This window comes from Camelus ferus, chromosome 9 (assembly GCF_009834535.1).
Source record: "Camelus ferus isolate YT-003-E chromosome 9, BCGSAC_Cfer_1.0, whole genome shotgun sequence".
In the NCBI taxonomy this organism is placed as follows: Eukaryota; Metazoa; Chordata; class Mammalia; order Artiodactyla; family Camelidae; genus Camelus; species Camelus ferus.
The window spans coordinates 17,492,562-17,509,462 of record NC_045704.1 but is presented as its reverse complement, the minus strand read 5'-3'; the positions used below and the strand labels follow the sequence as shown (position 1 = coordinate 17,509,462).

Below are 16,901 nucleotides of genomic sequence, written 5' to 3'. Positions count from 1 at the left end.
CTCTGGTCTCCGTCTCCTGGAGTTTGGGACGTGGTAGGAGAGTCCAGCATGACTGATTTGGGGCCACCCCCACTTCTCCACTTGAGATAAATGAAGCCTAGGCTGTTGAGCTATCTATTTCCCTTGGAAACTTCTGCAAGCTGGAGGGTCAGCTTCAGCAGACAGGTAGGGGTGGGGGACCTACAGAGATGGGCTCCTGTCTCCCATAGAATAGGGACAGGCTGGTGTCCAGCACAGTGACCAGGAGGCCATCGGGGCTGGCCTTGCACATTAAGGATGGGGAGGGTGTCTGATGTGAAGATCAGGGTACAGATGAGTTCTGCTCTGTAAAACCCCCTGGTACCCTTCAGATACAAGCGACTCCAGGCCTCAGGAGGGAAAGCGTATTTTTAAAAAACAAAAAGACAGAAAGTCCGTTGCCTCTTGGGGAGGCCTCTGGCCTGGGGAGGCCCAGGAGGGGCTCGAGCAGGCTCCATTTCACACCGAGGACTGGAAGGAGAGGCTGAGCCAAGGGCCGGTGCCGAGGCCCAGGCCAGGTCTGCCTGCCCCTCCCCGCCGAGGCTCAGCACTGGAGCTGAGGGTCCTGCAGCTGTTTCCAGAGCCGGATGCTGTCCTGGGGGCTGAGGGGCCGCACCAGCAGCAGGTCGCGGAAGGCACAGGGGTCAGCGGTGCGGTCCGCTGGCCAGGCCGTAAGGAAGCCTTTGTGGGTCCTGGGCACCAGGCCCAGGGCTTGGAAGCACAGGCCTGTGTAGACGTCGTCAAAGGGGAAGGGGGCCACGCGGGCTGCTGCCTGCAGCAGCCAGGGTGCCAGGCGCCCGGCGATGACATAGCCGCCCCCGCTCGCGTAGGCCGGGTAGCTGCCTTCGAAGAAGGACCCAGGCACGTAGAAGGGTCCTCCAGGCTTCCGGAGGGGCTTGGCCTGGGTGAAGACCTCGCCCAGATAGAGGACTCTGGCCCTGCTGGGCGGCAGGGCCCGCAGGTGGTCCAGCAGGGCAGGGATGTGTACGAAGGCGTCGTCCTGGGTTCGCAGGACAAAGCGCACACTGGGGCAGTGGTGGCCAAGCCAGGCCAGCAGCAGCAGGTCTTTGAGCGTCTGGTTGAAGGGGACGTCGAGGAAGTCCCAGAGCAGCAGGTCGCTGTAGCGGCGGCTCTCCCAGGCCGCCAGGGAGCCTAAGTCAGGCCCCCTCTTGCCTTCCGGAGACCCCAGCAGGAAGAGCAGCCGGACCCCCGGAGCCGGCCCGCCCCATGTCTCCCTCACGGCCTGTCGTTCCGCGAAGCGCCCTGGTCCCGACTTGACGGCCAGTAGCAGATAGGGGACGTCAGAATCCTTGCAGCTGGCCACTTGGCCGCCGCCACCCCCAGGCAGCCACTGTGGGAAGCTCCGGCAGGCTGCCGACAGCAAGAAGTGGCGGAGGTCCTCGGGGTAGGAGGTGAAGTCTGGGATCTCGGCAGCAGCAGCAGCCCCCCAGGCATTGCAGTCTCCCGCCTCAGTGCTGTCCCCGCTGGGCAGGGTCCCCAGCCGCCACTGCTGCTGGTTCCAGTAAGCCATGGGCAGCGGGCCAGTTTGGCCCAGACGGGCTGAAAGGTTAGCCGGCAGGGTGGGCTCAGGGCAGGCTGGCGTGGGGCCTGGCGGGGTGCTGCGGGGTCCGGGGTAGGCCTTGCTAAGCCGAGGCTCTGACGTCCATTCGATGTACACTTTGAGGCCCAAGAGTGTGAGCAGTGCTGACAGGCAGAGGAGGCACTTGGGGCAGCGCATGACCCGACCCAGGGAAGGGGCAGCTGTGGGAGCTGCAAAGGAACCACAGAGGCCTTTGGGGTGCAGGGATGAGCCCTCCAGCCCCTGCCAACCCCAGTAAGGCTTCTCACAGTCCCAGACCCTAAACCAGCCCTCCAGCAAGGACTTTCCCCTCTTCCTGGACTTGTGGATCCCTGCTCCCATTACAACACCCTGCTCTTCCACCATCAGCCCAGCTCCTTCCACCTTCCTAGAAACTCAGGAGGCTGCCTCTTCCTCATCCTCAACCCCATCCCCACCCTAGAGACCGGTACTCCGCCCTTCCAACCTTCTCCCACCAGTTCATCCCCCTTACCGGGAGTCAGGATCACAGGGTCCCCTCCTTCCACCTTCGTGGAAACCAGAAACCAGCCTCCCTCTACCGCCCAAGTCCTCACCCCAGGCGCTGCTCTGTCTTTACCTCCGGGTCCGGCTCCCGCCAGCTCCAGCGCCCTGGGCCTCTGGTCCGGCCCTCCCTGCCGCCTCCCCTGCCCTCGTCCTGGAGCTACTGCCCTTGTTCTCCAGCCCAGCTGGTCGGTGGGGCGGGGAGGGGAGCTAGAGGCTGGGAGGGCCCCAGGGGCCGGGAGGGGCTGGGGCGGGGCTGAGGGAGGAGGGGAGAGGGAACGGGGAGGAGGGCAGGAGGGCAGGAGGCCAACCTGAGAGATGGGGCTCTGACGTGTTAGGGCTGGTTTTCTGGTGAGGCAGCGGGAAAGGTGCCGGGGTGGCTGCAGAGACTGACGGGGGGCCAGCAGGCCGGGGAGGGGAGAACCAGGGGCCCCGGAGAGAGCCCGAGGGAGGCTGAGGCTGAGGGCTGGTGGAGCCATGGGCTGAGGGCCCAGGGACAGAGAGAGTCCTAAAGTGGCAGCGCCTGGCCGGGGGTGGAGGGCGGGGCGGAGGTGAATGTGCTGAGAGGGCACGGGTGGCCCTGCCAGTGGTAGGGGGTGTCGTCATCGGCCCTCCCCCCCAGTCAGGGTGGGGGTTGGGAAGGGGGCTGGGGGGGAGGAGGAGGAGAGACGGGCAGAGATAGACAGTGCAGAGAAGAGACAGCCAGGGAGAGGCAAAGAGGACTTGGGGAGGCAAAGAGGAAAGAGCTGCCAGGAGAGGAGATGGGAAAGTGGAGTCGGAGGAGGAGGGAAATGGAGACAGCAAGTGAGAGAAAAGAGGAGCCCCTGTTGGGGAGGGTAGAAAGGGACATGAGGAGAGGCAGGTGGAGGGACGCAGGGTGGGGGACAGAGCCTCAGCCAGGGAGAGGCCGAGAAGGGAGCCAGAGAAGGGAGCCAGAGCTGCCAGGAGTGGGGCAGATGGAAGGGGTGGGTGGAGCATGAGCCAGGCTAGAGGGCAGTGAAGGGTGATGGGTGGGGGCACCAGGAGCCCTGGAGCTAAGCTGACCCCTGCACCTCCTCTGTCCCCTTGGGTGCCTGGGCTGCCTGCCCAGTGGGGCGGGAATCCCTCACTCCAGCCCCGGCCCTGTCTCCAGCTGCACCGTGACTCCAGGAACACTCACATCCGGCCCCCTGGGATGGGAGAGAGTGTCTGCCTGTGTTTACATCCCTGCCCTCCAGAGGCCCCTGCTGTTGAGGCTGCATCAGCTGTCTGGGGAGGCAGGCAGGGGGGCCTCCTCATTCCAGACCTCCTGGGGTGGGGCAGAAGGCCCCTCAGCGAGCCTGGCCTGACACCCTTCACCCCACCCAGGCTGGGGACTGCCGATCATCTCAGCAGCAGCAGCAGCAGCAGCAGTTGATTATCCGTCCAGCACTGATTCCCTCCCTGCCAGGTTTGAATAATGGAGCCCACGGGACCAGCTGGGGGAAGTGAGTGCAGAGGAGGTGGGAAATATTGATGGAATAAAAGCTAGAATGGGCTGGGATCAGGGCCCTGAGCATCCCTGGAAGGGGCCTTCAAGCCTCCCCCAGACCAGGATGGGGGTCCAGGCCCCCTAACTCTCTGCTCATCTAGCAGAGCAGAGAACCTCCCAGGGCCTGGAGGTTCTTCGATCTGGGCAGCTGCCCCTCCTGGGAGTGGTGGGAAGTCTCGAAGCAGAGGGTTTTGGTTGCTGTGTGCATCAGTCTGCAGACACCCGATGAGGAGAGAGAAACCACCCAGCAACTGTAACAGGTACAGTCGAATTTCAAGAATGAAGAGGTGCCTTGTGGAGCATGGTTGAGGGGGATGTGCAGGTAGAACACGGTGAACACAACCCAGCATTCCTGCCTCCCGAGCCTTCAGGTCCCTCTCCAGATGATGCTGGGGCAGTTCTGGCTTCTCGCCCGCCTTAGGGATTGTAGGTCACTGTTGAGTCCAAATTCCAGTCAGCCAACCTAGAAAAGCTGTCAGGACTACCCCCGGCTGCACTAGCTAACTCGTTACATCTAGATCTAGTACTAAAGTGCCCTCCTGTCAGTGAACTTGGCCCCAGCCAGTGAGATCTGCCCTCACTGGCTAACACCCTGAGGACCCACTCCTGCACAGGTTCCCCAGGGTTCTGACACTACATGTTTGCAAGTCTTCCCCTTTTCGTGTCAAAGCTGTTGCCTTCGGGTCATAGTGAGCACCTGTCCCCCGGAGTGCGCCGAGACTTGACCCTCGGTATTTCTGGGTCTAGTGACAGCAGCGGGTGCTTGTGGAAGTCTTAAGAGCAGTCACCCTTTTCAGGGCGTCTGCCCCAGGAGAGGTCAGCACAGGGCTTCCAGGGCAGGGATCCCCGGTGGTCTCAGACACTGGCAAGGGGGGGCCTGCAGCAACCGGGGGGTTCAAGAATCTGATTCCTTTGGGCCCAACCAGATGACCTGATTCCAAATTTCTGGGTCCCACTGTTTACCAGTCAGTGTCCTTACTTTTACATGAGAAACTTCTCAAGACCATGAAGTCAGCTGTTGCACCTTAGCAACTTACAAACTTCTGTGGAAAAAGCACATTTATCAGCCCTGGAGCTAAAAGTAAGAACTGTGGTGGGGGCTGTCACGAGGGCTTTCCAGTTCTGAGACAGTGACCTGAGCTGGGTGCTCAAAGTCACTCCAGGGAACCCGCCCAGCACTGTCTTTAGGGCTGTCATCACTGCCACAGGTCAGCACAGCAGCCTAGGAGCCCCCAGGGCACGCCCTTCAGTTGGCGCCTCATCACAACCCGAGAGGAAGCCCCTCAGATGCTGCTGCTGCTGCTGCATGCCCTGGGTTCTTCCTGTGCCTCTGCCCGTTGCCAGGGGCTTCTGCGCTGCCCTCAAGTCAGAGGCAGGAAAAACCAACTCCCAAATCCTGTCCCTCTGAGTTTATCTCTGGGAACTCTCCGGATGCCAGTCCTGTATCAGTTTGGGTCCAATCCGGAGAGAAAAACTACATAGTGCTTTGAACATGGAAAGTTTAATATAAAGAATTATTGACTTTAACAGCAAACTGAAACAGGAAGGGATTCGTTGGTAAGGTGCCTCAGAATTTACTGGAAATCCACGTTCAGAGGTGTGGTGAGGCATTCAGGGAGGTGTCTCCGTGCAGGCGCTCCTGCGTGAAACTGCGGGGGTGTGTGTGGGGCGGTGTGTTGCCGGGGGTGCTGCTGACCACCTGGGGCTTCAGGAACCAGGCACTGGGGAAGCCGAGCCAGCACTGCAGGGGGCGCCGCGCTGCACACCTGAGCCAGGAAGCAAAAGCCTTTCCCTTGACGAGGAACGTCTTCCCAGTGCCCTCTGCTGGCAAACCTGATCACGCCAGTTAGCAAGGGAAAAATATTTCTAAGGGCCACATCAATTTTCACAGAGCAAACAAGAAAGTTGAATTTGGAGCTGAGTCAGTAATGCAATAAGCAGGAACACCGTGGACCTGAGGCGCTCCCAGCCTTTACTGGTGTGGACCACGCCTGGGTCCTGCGGTGAGCTGAGTCCCACACAGGGAAGCGCACCCTGTAAAACGTGGGTAGCAGCCCCTGTTTGGTCAGGTCCCGGCAGGAAACAGCAGCACATGCAAATGGGATAATTTGACCAGAGTTTTCTTGACATAGTGGTGGGCACGGTGTGGGGAAGCCCCCACCTCCCCCAGGCCTGCAGAGGCAGGAGGAGGTTGTGAACTGGAAGGAGGGACGCGTGCCTGACAGGGGCTGTGACCTTCCGCCCAAGGTACAGAGCCCCCTGGGTTGGGGAGTAAATACCCCGCCTCACACTCTTTCCCTCCATCCCACCAGGGCCCCTCAGCCCGCCCGACCCCCACGTTGGTGAGACCGCCTAGAAGCCAGAACTGGGCTGTCGGCCCCTCAGCGCAGCCCTGCTGACGCAGGCTGAGTCTAGGCAGGGATGGGGCTGCTGGCTGTGTCCTGCGACTGCTCCTCCAGCCCCAACTTGAGGCCCTGGGCCCAGCCAGCCCCCAGAACCTCACAGTTGGGCAGCATCTCCTCCACCAAGATCTGAGTGAGGCCCGGGTTGGACACAGCAGGGAGGTGGGAGATGTCCAGCCTGCGGAGGTTCCTGAGGAGGCAAGATGGGGGAGGCCCGCCTAAGGACTGCGTGTCTGCATCAGGGTAGGGAGGGGGTTGCCCCCGCCCCCACTTCAACCCCCAGCTTCCTAAAATAAAAGTCTGAGGGCCCAAGTACATGAGACCCACCATGTTAGTTACAGACACCTCTGGCTCCTCTTGTTTTGCAACAGTGTAAATATCATGGAGTTCCATTAAAACAAAAAAACCAGGGGTCCTCCTTTCTCCCAGGGGTCTGCCGTGCTGCTCAGCTGTGCTCATCACCACAAACACTGACTCTGTCCTGGAGGCAGGAATGCGGGAGCTGCCCAGCGGCGCCCCCTCCCCACTCCCTCTCCCATGTATCTGTGCTGGGTGGTAGCGCCTCGCCTGGCCTGGGGCCCAGCCTGAGCTGAGGTCTCACCAGAGGTGGTGGAGGCAGGCGAGGCCCCGTTCAGAGATTCGGGGGCAACCAGCCAGCGAGAGCTCCTGCAGTGAGTCGGCCAGCTGGTGGAGGCGACTAAGACACCAGTCATCCACGTGGGGACAGCACCGCAGCGACAGGGACTGGAGCTCCTTCAGGGCCACTAGAGGGGGGAGAGGGCAGATGGCACCGAGGGCCCTTCTGGAGCTCACCACGAAAGGGAAAGTGCAGAGCCCTGCCCATCCCCACCCCCCACTCACAGAGGTGGTCCAGGCCTTGGTAGTTGATGGCACAGCCACTGGCATCGACAGCCTCTATGGGCACCGCCCGGAACTCCCAGAACTCAAGAAAGGACAGACCACGCCCACTTGACCGCATCCACTCCTTGTCCTGAAACCTGGAAAGGAAGACAGGGTTTGCAGGGTACCCTACCCCTCCCTAGGCCACCAACTTCTTGAGAACACTCGCAGCCCATATAACACAACGACTGTACTGGGCCTGGCGCACTTACTATATTCCAGGCCCTGGACTAAGGGCTTTACGTGTCTGTCCTCATTGGATCCCCTGACAACCCCATCAAAGATGGAAGGTTTGGCCAATTTTACATACCTGGAAGCTGAGGGTCAAAGAGATTACTGATAACAGAAGAGAATAGAGCTCTAAGACCAGACTCCCTGTAGATGGGCAAAAGTTGAGGCATTTCCAGGTGCTGGAGGGAGTGTTCAAACCAAGTGAGAATCTTAACTGGAACCAAGATGAGGGGTTGATGAAGCTTACATGAATTTTGTTTTTCAAAAAAGTAAAGGTAGGGGTGAAGGTAGAGCGCATACCTAGCACGCATGAAGTTCTGGGTTCAATCCCCAGTACCTCCATTAAAAATAAATAAATAAATAAAGCTAACTACCTCCCCCCAAAACAAAAACATATATAATAAAATATTTAAAAGGCAGAAAAAAGGGAGGAGGAGGAGGAAGGTAAGAATGAGAAAGGAAGGGGGAAAGAGCAAAGAAAAGCAGCACCAACACTGACTGAGCACACGTGCCAGGCCGGGCCTGTTACAACTGTCTGGATTGCAAAATGGCTTTGAATCTTTACAGCAAACCCATTTTACAGATGACAAAACTGAAGCTCAGGAACAAGTCCCAAGTCACACAGCTAGGAGGGGACAGAGACTGGGGGGCGCACAGAAGCCTGTCTGACTGAAGAGCCTGGGGCTTGGAGCCGCTCTCCCGCCTCCCCCAACCCCATTCTGCACCTTTGTCGTCATACTTGACTGCGCCTCCCTGCTTCAGGATGAAGTGGGCACCTGCCACGTACGGGCCGTATCGCTCCTTGATGTAGGTGAAGGACCTGCCGGGAGGAGAGTGAGGATAAGGCTTGGCAGCACCACACCCGTCGTCAGGCCCCGGCGCTGCTGACACGGTCAGAGTCCACAGCACAAGACGCAGGCAGGCAGGCAGGGGGACACACACACTCAGACTGCAAATATTTACTGAGTGCCTGTTAGGTGCTGGGCACCAGGGGACGGTGGTGATCAAGGCAGATAACCAGCCCCGCCCTTGTGAAGTTATTTCACTGGGGGAAACAGGTAACAAACTGCAGAGTATCAATTCCATGATGATCTTAACACAGAAGAACAGACTAGGAGTGGGCTGGGTCAGGGGTAGGGACAGAGGAGGCTAATTTAGTTTGGGTGTTAAGAAATGCTTCTTAGGAATAAAGAGTTATATTCAAATGAAAAGTTCTGTTCTATTTCATGACATGTCATTCTAGCCACATAAAAATAATCTTGAGGAAACTTATTTCAGAATAACAGTTTTATATTTGTGTAGTAATTAATATTCATGCACCTACTGAAACCCAGAAAGCCTGATTCTGAATGAACTATGAATGTCATCAAAAAATGTAGCAAATATTTCACAGTATAAAAATCACTAATAAAAATGATGTAATGATAGGAAAAAAAGGAAGAAATGCTTCTTGAAGGAGATGACACTTGAGCAGAGAATGAGTGGGAGAAGGAACGCAGATGTCAAGGCAAGAGTCTGCCAGGCCAAGGAACGGCGAGTGCAAAGGCTTGGAGGCTTGAATTAGGATGGCTGAACGAACAGCAGTAAGGCCATCAGCTGACGGGGTTGGGGGAGTCTCTGGTGGAGGTCTCAAAGCTCAGTAGGGGCCAGGTTTTCAGCCTCAGAGTTTGGCTTTTATTCTAGTTGCGACTGGAAACCATTTGAGGGTTTGAGGCAAAGCAGTCATGTGACCCATTCTGCTCTCTGAAGAGTCCTCTGGCTGCTCTGGAGACTATGACAGACTGTAGGGGCAAGAGGTGACCAGGTAAGAGATGACCGCTGGGCAAACCTGTGACATTCTAGTATTTTACTGATGGACTGGATGTGGACGGAAGGGATGGAAAGAGAGGAATCAGGGATGACTCCTCAGAATGTGGCTGTTCACTGGGATGGAGAAGGCTTGGGGTGAGAAGACTTTCTAGGGGGAATCAAGGGTGTGCTGTTAGCCACATAGTCTGAAGTGCCAGCTCGAACTCCAAGAGGAGATGGTGGGCGGCAGGCGGCCTTTATGCGCTGGAATGTGGGAAAGGTGTGGGCTGGAGATGACGCTGCAAGCGGGCATAGCTGGCACCGCCTGGAGTGGCAAGGGCAGGGTGGGCACCGACTAGGGAGGCCTGAACAGCAGGGTCTTGCAGGCCAGGGATTCTCACCGATTCTTCTGGTGCACCTTCAACACCTGCTTTCGGAGCAGGTACTCCCTCACGGCCGCCACGTCATAGAATCGGTCTGCCAGGAACTGGAACAGCGTCCTCCCCTTCCTCTGAATGCCCTCCGGGTCCACTGCCCTGCTCAGGCCACGGATGCTGCCGGTACCCCAGTTCCATACCGGGGCCGCCAGGCGCAGGGACTGGGGAAGAGGAGACGGGAGGAGGGGCTGAGCCTGGAGCCTCCTGTGAGACACACAGCGGGATCCCCCTGTGCTTGCTCCACAAATCCCCCTCCCCAAAGCTTTCCGCTCACTTAATCCTCCATTCAGAACTTCCAAATTCTCTGGGATCCACAAAATGTCCTCATGTTTTCCCCAAGTTCTGCTCCTAAATTCTCCTTGATTTGGCCAAATATTCTTGGTTTCCCCAAATCCTCCCAATTTCCCCCAAACCCTTATTTTCTCAAAACCTCTATTATCTGACCTCTTAGTTTCCCACAAATTCTCCTCTTAATTTTATCCAATTCTCCCCAGAGTCTTCCTGAATAACACATTCCTTTACCCCAAATATAATCTTTTCTCCAAACCACCCTTAACTTGTTAAAGCTCCCAAACTCTTCCTTCAATTTCCCCTCTGAAGTTTTCTCTTAGCCTCTTCCATTTCTCCTTTTGCTTTAACCACATTCTCCTGATAATTTTGCCCAAATTCTTATTTTCCCTCAAAATTCCTCTTAAGCTCCCAATCTTACTTCATTTCTTAATTGAATGTCATCTAGCCTTTTTTTTTTTGTAATTTAAGTATAGTCGGTTATAATGTGTCAATTTCTGGTGCACAGCACAATGTCCCAGTCACACGTATACATACATATATTCGTTTTCATATTCTTTTTCATTTAAGGTTATTACAAGATATTGAATATAGTTCCCTGTGCTATACAGAAGAAATCTGCTTTTTTATATCTACTTTTATATATAGTGGCTAACATTTGCAAATCTCAAACTCCCAAATTTATCCTTTCCCACCCTCTTCCCTTCTGGTAACCATAAGATTGTTTACTATGTCTGCAAATCTGTTTTGTAGATGAGTTCATTAGTGTCTTTTTTTTCTTTTTTTTTTTTTCAGATTCCACGTATGAATGATATCATATGGTATTTTTCTTTCTCTTTCCGGCTTACTTCACTTAGAATGAAGATCTCCTGGTCTATCCATGTTGCTACAAATGGCAATATTTTATTCCTTTTTTTAAATCACTGAGTAGTGTTCCATTGTATAAATATACCACAGCTTATTTATCTAGTTATCTGTGGATGGATATTTAGGTTGCTTCCATGTCTTGGCTGTTGTACATAGTGCGGCTGTGAACCTTGCCAACCTCTTACTTTAATTTTTCGTTAAGTCTATCCCTTGATTTTGCCCATTCTTCCTAAATTCTCTCCACCAATATGGCAAATTCTCCCCTTAATTTCTCCTAGGTCCTTCCTTGGAATTCCCAAATTCACCTCTTGGTTCCTGCCCCCCCCCTACACCCATCATCCCTTTGGCTTTCCATCAAAATTCCTAACTCTCCCATGAGTTGCCCTCATTTGTATCCTTTGGTCCCCTACCCTAGGACCTCAAATCCCAGTTTCTCGGCCAATCCCTTCCAAACCCTCATCCCTTGCAGGTCCCACTCTCACCCGCCCGCAGTCGGATCCCTTCCTAACTGGCTGGGCGCGCTTTCTCACACCGAACGCCCTGCTTCCCCACTGGTTTCTCTCCTCTGCGGTCTGTGACCCGCACGGATCCTTCCCGACCCCCTGCGGCCACACGTCTCCGCTCAGCGTGAGAGTTAGCGGGACAGGCCCTCTGCTCCCTCCTGCTCCTTGCTTCCTGGGGGCCGACAGAAGCCCTGAAGGCAGAGGGGCTAATTTTAGGGGCTCTAACTAAAGTCACCCACCGTCCTCGGCGCCACCATCTTGTTAAGACTACGTAACCGGAAGGGGCTGGCCTTTTTTTTAATCCTACCCATCCGATTCAGGCTCGGGTGTCTTTTCTCATGGCCACGCCCCCTCCGTTTTCCAACCCTCCTCTTAAAGGAACACACACTTTTCACTCTTCTAGGGGTTAAGGATCGGTTGGCGTCCCTTCTTCCACGGGCCTTAGTATGTGGGACTCCGCAGCATTTCCCTAGAAGAGGGTGGGCATTCCTTCCTGTTGGAGTACCTTCCTGACCTCCCACTGCACTCACAGCCCCCCTCAGCTTTCCTGTTCCTCTAGCTCTGGCTTGCTACCTCCCTAGAAAAGGGAATGATGCGCTAAGAAACTGTTGGCTTCTTTCTTTAAAGCAGGGTTAGGGACGGGAAAGGTGTGGGTGGTGGGTGTTGAGGTTAGATCTAGGTAAGGGACAGAAGTGGGATCTCAAGACTAGCATTGTGATGTGTTCACAATTTTAGTTTGGAGTTCAAGGCTGGAATTTGCCGTGAAAATTCAATACGAGGTCTTATGGATAGAATTATTCATTCATTCTACAAATATTTACTGAGTCTCTACCACGTGGCAGGCACTGTTCTCGGTACTGAGGTTGCCGTGGTGAACAGGGCAGACCAAGCTTCTTCGGCAGGAAGTCAACATTCCAGGCAGAGAGAGGATGGGTAAGAAACAAATGAATAGGCAAGATAATTTCAGACAGTGTTTGATAAGAGGCAAATAAAAACAGGCACTATAAAAGGGAGTGACTGAGGCATAGGGCCACCGGCAAAGACCTTTGTGAAGAGATGACATTTTAGCGAAAAACAGCCATTCAGAGATCTGGGGGAGTGTTGTATGAAAGAGAGAAGGATAGCACTCCCCTTGACAAGGATGAAAGAGTCACTCGGGCCTGACAATACGTATCTAACCGTCGTGGGGTTGTTTTGCTAGAGAGGGTGTGGAGAAAAAGGAACCCTCCTACACTGTTGGTGGGAATGTAGTTTGGTACAGCCATTATGGAAAACAGTATGGAGATTCCCCCCCAAAATAAAAATAGACTTACCGTTCTATTCAGCAATCCCACTCCTGGGCATATATCTGGAGGGAACTCTAATTCCAAAAGACACATGCACCCCAATGTTCACAGCAGCAATATATACAATAGCCAAGGCATGGAAGCAAACTAAATGTCCATCAGTAGATGACTGGATAAAGAAGATGTGAGATAGATATATACATATATATATCTCATATATATATATATTACTCAACCATAAAAAAGAATAAAATAATGCCATTTGCAGCAACATGGATAGACCTGGAGATCATCATTCTAAGTGAAGTAAGCCAGAAAGAGAAGAAAAATGCCATATGATATCACTCTTATGTGGAATCTAAAAAATAAAAAAAATAAAAAAAAAACATGAACTTATTTACAAAACAGAAACAGACTCACAGAAAGTAAACTTATGGTTATCAGTGGGGAAAGGGGGTGGGAAGGGATAAATTGGGAATTCAAGATCTGCAGATACTAACTACTATATATAAAATAGAAAAACAGTAAGTTTCTTCTGTATAGCACAGGGAACTATATTCAATATCTTGTAGTAACCTATAATGAAAAACAATATGAAAATGAATATATGTATGTATAGGTATAACTGAAATTTATGCTGTACACCAGAAATTAACACAACATTGTAAACTGACTATACTTCAATAAATTAAACAAAAAAAGATCTGGGGGAAATGTGTTTCAGGCAGAGGTAACAGCTAGTGCAAAGGCTCAGAGGTGGGACCAGCTTGCAGAGAGAGGTGGGAGACTGGGTCAGAGAGGTGAGCAAGAAGCTGACTAATTTATTCCATTTGCAGGGGCATGATCTGATTTACATTTTCTAAGGATCATTTCTGCCCAGTGGAAAACAGACCTTAGAGGGCAAGGGGGGAAAGCAGGGTTCAGGGAAGAGGCTACTGCAATAGTCCAGGCAGGAGATGAGTCCTGTGGGCAGTAGCAGGAACGGGGCAATGGAAATGGTGAGAAGTGCCCAGGTTATGAGTGTTTTGAGGACAAAGCCAATAGCTTGAGAAACTAAAAGAATAGTGATGCCATTTATGGAGATGGGGAAACTGGGAAAGCAGCAGGTACAGAAAGGTAGGTGTGGTAGGCTGAATAGCGCCCCCCCCATATCTACATCTTGATTCCCGGAGCTTGTGAATATGTTACTTTATATGGTAAAGGGAAGATGTGATTAAGTATCTTGAGATGGGGAGGTTATCCTGGATGATCTCGATGGGCCCAGTGTAATCACGAAAGTCCTATTTGGATGGAGGCAGAAGAGTCAAGAAGTAGGAGATGTGATGACAGGTGCAAGAGGTTGGAAGGATGCAGGGAAGGGCTTATGAGCCAAGGAATGCAGGTGGCTTCTAGAAGCTAAGAAAGGCTAGGAAATGGATTCTTCCCTGGAGCCTCCCGGCCCTGTGGACCCACTTCAGACTTCAGACCTCTAGAACTATAAGATAACAACTCTGTGTTGTTTTAAACCACTAAGTTTGTAGTAATTTGTCACAACAGCAATAGGAAACTAATAGTGGGGTAGGTCTCAGCTGAGAGATCTGTTTTGACCATATTCATGGTCATGAGATGGCTGAGACGTCCAGGTGGAGATGCTGAGTAAAGGTCTGGGGGTCAGGACTAGAGTCAGAGACGGGGGAGCCATTGACATATAGGTGGAATTTTCACACCCCTGAAAGAGGGGTTCTAGCTGAGGGTGGCCCACAGTGCATCCTGACCTTCTCCGTGGCAGGGCCCAAGATGCTAGTGATAATGACTGCAGGCAAGTCTAGGGTGGGCAGAACTGGCTGCTCAGCTGTGGGCCAGCAGCCTGGACACCGAGGCACTGCAGCCAAGGAATCGTTCTCTTGGAAGCCACTTCTGGCTCCTCAGGCACATGGATCAGGGAGCTGTGGGAGGGCTGGAGTGGAGAATACAGGCAAAGACCCAGCAGGAGGAAGCCAGAGGTCAAGTGGAGAAGGCTGCAGGGGAGGCTGGGGAGGAGCAGTTGGAAGGACCCAGGAGGGGGCAGGAAGGATGAGGCAGCGCATCCACACACCCGGTGAGGGGTCCTGCCTGAGAAGAGTCAGGGACAGTGGTGTCTGACCTCCGCCAAAGGGGCTGTGGTTGGATTCTTAAGAACAGAGTTGAAGTTAAACTTCAGTATGAAAAACAAACAAAAAAACCAAAACCCACACGAGGCTGCTGATTCTCAGGGGAAAATGGACTTTGGGATGCCCAGTCCCCCTCCCCCACCCCTACTGCCCTTTACTCCCCTCCCCCCAGCTCCCTGGGGGACTGGGTCACTCTGGACCTTGCTACTTCCTGCTCCTGGCTGTCACTACCCAAAGACTATGGAGCTGTGGAAGCAGCTGAGGCAGGCTGGACTGGTGCCTCCGGGGCTGGGCCCACCTCCCCGGGCCCTGAACGGGTTCCCCCCAGTGGAGAAGGTGGGTCAGACCCTCATGTTCCCAGGGGCTGACACTGGAAGTGCCAGGGAGAGTCTGCTGTGGATCTGGGAGGAGCTGGTGAGTGAGGGGTTTGGAGGGGCAAGAGATGGAGGTGGAGAGAATGGATGAATGATGGGGAATGTATGGAAATAAAAAGGCCGCAGATTGAAAGACAGAAAGTGAGAGACAGGACTAGAGAAGTAGGGGCAGAGACAGACACAGAGAGAGAGAGAGAGAAAAAAAAAAAAAGACATGGAGACAGACCCAGCGAGACAGAGACAAGATATGGAGAGCAGAGACTGAGAACCACAACAGACTCAGATTAAATCTGAGAGACAGAGAGGTAGAGAAACAGAGACAGACAGAAAGACAGGGATTTGGAAAGACAGGGACAGAGACAGTCAAGCAGAGACAGAGAGACAGAGAGGGATAACAAGAGAGGGAGACAGAATAAGAGAGACAAAGAGACAGACTCAAAGACACACAGAGAGAAAGAGAGATGGGGACAGTGAGGGCCAATGGAATGGAGAGGCCAAGGCAGAGGGAGACAGAGGCAGAGATCAGAGACAGAAGAGGATGGCAGTTAAAGTCCAGGGACACAGTGAGGACTCCACCCATGTGCTGTGGGCCAGGACCTTTAAAGAAAAAGTAATTGATGACACCTGTGAAAGATGGCCAGGCCCTAAGTATGGGGATCACTGCGGTGGGATTTTGCAGTAAAGGAAACAGAATGGGCTCAGCTCCGAACACAGCATAGGCAAGAGGAAAATTACAGCCAAGGAGCAGGGGAGGGGTCAGGGGACAGAAAATTCCTAAGAGGAAACATCTGGGGTTAGGGGGGATTCTGGCTAAACCAACCTAGCAGGATTCTTGCTGAAGGCAGGCCAGGGTGAGCAGCCATCACCTGGGGGAGGGGGGAGGGCAAGGAACCTGATCAGATATTGAGAGAATGATGAGATATGGAGGAGGGGGAGTCTTGCTAAAACTGGATTTTACAAGGAAGTGCTGATGGGCCCAGGAAAATGTTCAGGATCCTCACTAAAATTTGGTCAGGCAAAGATCTATGCCGGGGCTTGAGCTGGGAGCCACTCCCACCCAGGGTTCGAGGTGGGGGCACACTAACCCCTCGCCCTCTGAGGTGGGGTGCCCATGACTCCCCCTTCCCACTCACAGGGGAACCTCCGCCGAGTGGATGTCCAGCTGCTGGGCCAGCTGTGCAGCCTGGGGCTGGAGATGGGGGCGCTTCGGGAAGAACTCGTCACCTTCCTGGAAGAGGAGGAGGAGGAGAGCATCGAGGAAGAGGACAGAGAGCTGGAAGGGAAGCAGGAGGGGGCCTCCAGCCCTGCCCCAGGCCGCCGCCTCCCTGACTTTGAGATGACTATCTGAGGCCCAGCCAATGTGCTTCCGAGGGACACATGAATGATATGCAAGTTTATGCAAAGAAGGTGGGGGGATTTGCACGTCAAATTAACCTGCCAATGTCGATTTGGAATCAGCGTGCCTTCCTTGAGCAAGAGCTTTCCTAAAGATGTCTGAGATGAGATGGAGGTGTTGAGCTGTGGGGGGTATGTTTGCAGATGATGTGGGAGGTTTGCCGGGAAACTCTAGGTGTATTTGCAGATGCCCTGCAGATGTGCTGCAGGGGAGACAAGGGTCTTTCCAAATATGATGGAGATGTGTGCAGATGGCTGTTGAGCACTTGAAAAGTGGCCAGCCCTAGCAGAGGTGCGCTCTAAGTGTAACATACATGCTGAATTTTAGAGCTTGGTATGATAAACAGAATATTCAGCATTCTGATAGTTGTAAAAATTAATTACATATTGAAGTGACAATTTTGAGTATGTTGAGATAAATAAAAATATGACTAGAATCAACCTCACCTGTTTATTTTAAACTTTTTTATTGTGGTAAAATAACATTGCATAAAAGCTACCATTTTAACCATTTTTAAGTGTACAACTCAGTAGTTAAATGCATTCACATTGTGTGAATGTGTTTTCATCTTGCAAAACTGAAACCGTACTGATTAAACAATAACTCCTCATTCCCCCTTCCCACAGCCCTTGGCAAACACCCTTCTACTTTGTCTGTCTATGAATTTGACT

At 53.3% G+C, this 16,901-nt stretch overlaps 3 protein-coding genes and 1 pseudogene across 7 annotated transcripts; 2 read left to right on the top strand and 2 right to left on the bottom strand.

The window, feature by feature from the left end:
* Positions 1–104: 104 nt before the first annotated feature.
* Positions 105–3,452, bottom strand: B3GNT8 (UDP-GlcNAc:betaGal beta-1,3-N-acetylglucosaminyltransferase 8). Of its 4 annotated transcripts, none has more exons than XM_032485982.1 (2): positions 2,091–3,452; positions 105–1,788 (listed from the first exon to the last, which is right to left on the bottom strand). In XM_032485982.1, the coding sequence occupies exons 1-2, from the start codon at positions 2,596–2,598 to the stop codon at positions 563–565; spliced, it is 1,734 nt and encodes a 577-aa protein (XP_032341873.1). In that variant the 5' UTR covers positions 2,599–3,452; the 3' UTR covers positions 105–562. The 4 variants fall into 4 exon arrangements, with proteins under 4 accessions (XP_032341873.1, XP_006189875.2, XP_032341875.1 ...); XM_006189813.3 differs by having other exon boundaries at positions 2,196–3,322; XM_032485984.1 differs by having other exon boundaries at positions 2,173–2,312.
* Positions 3,453–5,111: 1,659 nt separating this feature from the next.
* On the bottom strand, positions 5,112–11,323 carry DMAC2 (distal membrane arm assembly complex 2). The gene is made up of 6 exons (XM_006189831.3): positions 11,285–11,323; positions 9,352–9,548; positions 7,902–7,982; positions 6,893–7,029; positions 6,633–6,795; positions 5,112–6,221 (listed from the first exon to the last, which is right to left on the bottom strand). Exons 1-6 carry the CDS (start codon positions 11,300–11,302, stop codon positions 6,041–6,043), a joined length of 777 nt encoding a protein of 258 aa, XP_006189893.1. The 5' UTR covers positions 11,303–11,323; the 3' UTR covers positions 5,112–6,040.
* An 820-nt stretch (positions 11,324–12,143) lies between these two features.
* Positions 12,144–12,243, top strand: LOC116666152 (annotated as a pseudogene).
* A 2,417-nt stretch (positions 12,244–14,660) lies between these two features.
* Positions 14,661–16,670, top strand: ERICH4 (glutamate rich 4). Of its 2 annotated transcripts, none has more exons than XM_032485981.1 (2): positions 14,661–14,796; positions 15,970–16,670. In XM_032485981.1, exons 1-2 carry the CDS (start codon positions 14,701–14,703, stop codon positions 16,180–16,182), a joined length of 309 nt encoding a protein of 102 aa, XP_032341872.1. In that variant the 5' UTR covers positions 14,661–14,700; the 3' UTR covers positions 16,183–16,670. The 2 variants fall into 2 exon arrangements, with proteins under 2 accessions (XP_032341872.1, XP_006189874.2); XM_006189812.3 differs by having other exon boundaries at positions 14,667–14,874.
* The last annotated feature ends 231 nt before the right edge of the window (positions 16,671–16,901 follow it).

Bases quoted from the DNA above. Each gene is read 5' to 3' on its own strand.
- B3GNT8 (XM_032485982.1), bottom strand. From the start codon at position 2,598: ATGGCTCCACCAGCCCTCAGCCTCAGCCTCCCTCGGGCTCTCTCCGGG. The intron at 1,789-2,090 runs GTAAGGGGGATG...GTTCCTTTGCAG, and splicing joins CCCTGTGATCCTGACTCCCG to CTCCCACAGCTGCCCCTTCC.
- DMAC2 (XM_006189831.3), bottom strand. The intron at 6,796-6,892 runs GTGAGTGGGGGG...TCCCCCCTCTAG, and splicing joins CCAAGGCCTGGACCACCTCT to TGGCCCTGAAGGAGCTCCAG. The intron at 6,222-6,632 runs GTGAGACCTCAG...TTGCCTCCTCAG, and splicing joins GCCTGCCTCCACCACCTCTG to GAACCTCCGCAGGCTGGACA.
- ERICH4 (XM_006189812.3), top strand. From the start codon at position 14,701: ATGGAGCTGTGGAAGCAGCTGAGGCAGGCTGGACTGGTGCCTCCGGGG. The intron at 14,875-15,969 runs GTGAGTGAGGGG...TCCCACTCACAG, and splicing joins TGTGGATCTGGGAGGAGCTG to GGGAACCTCCGCCGAGTGGA.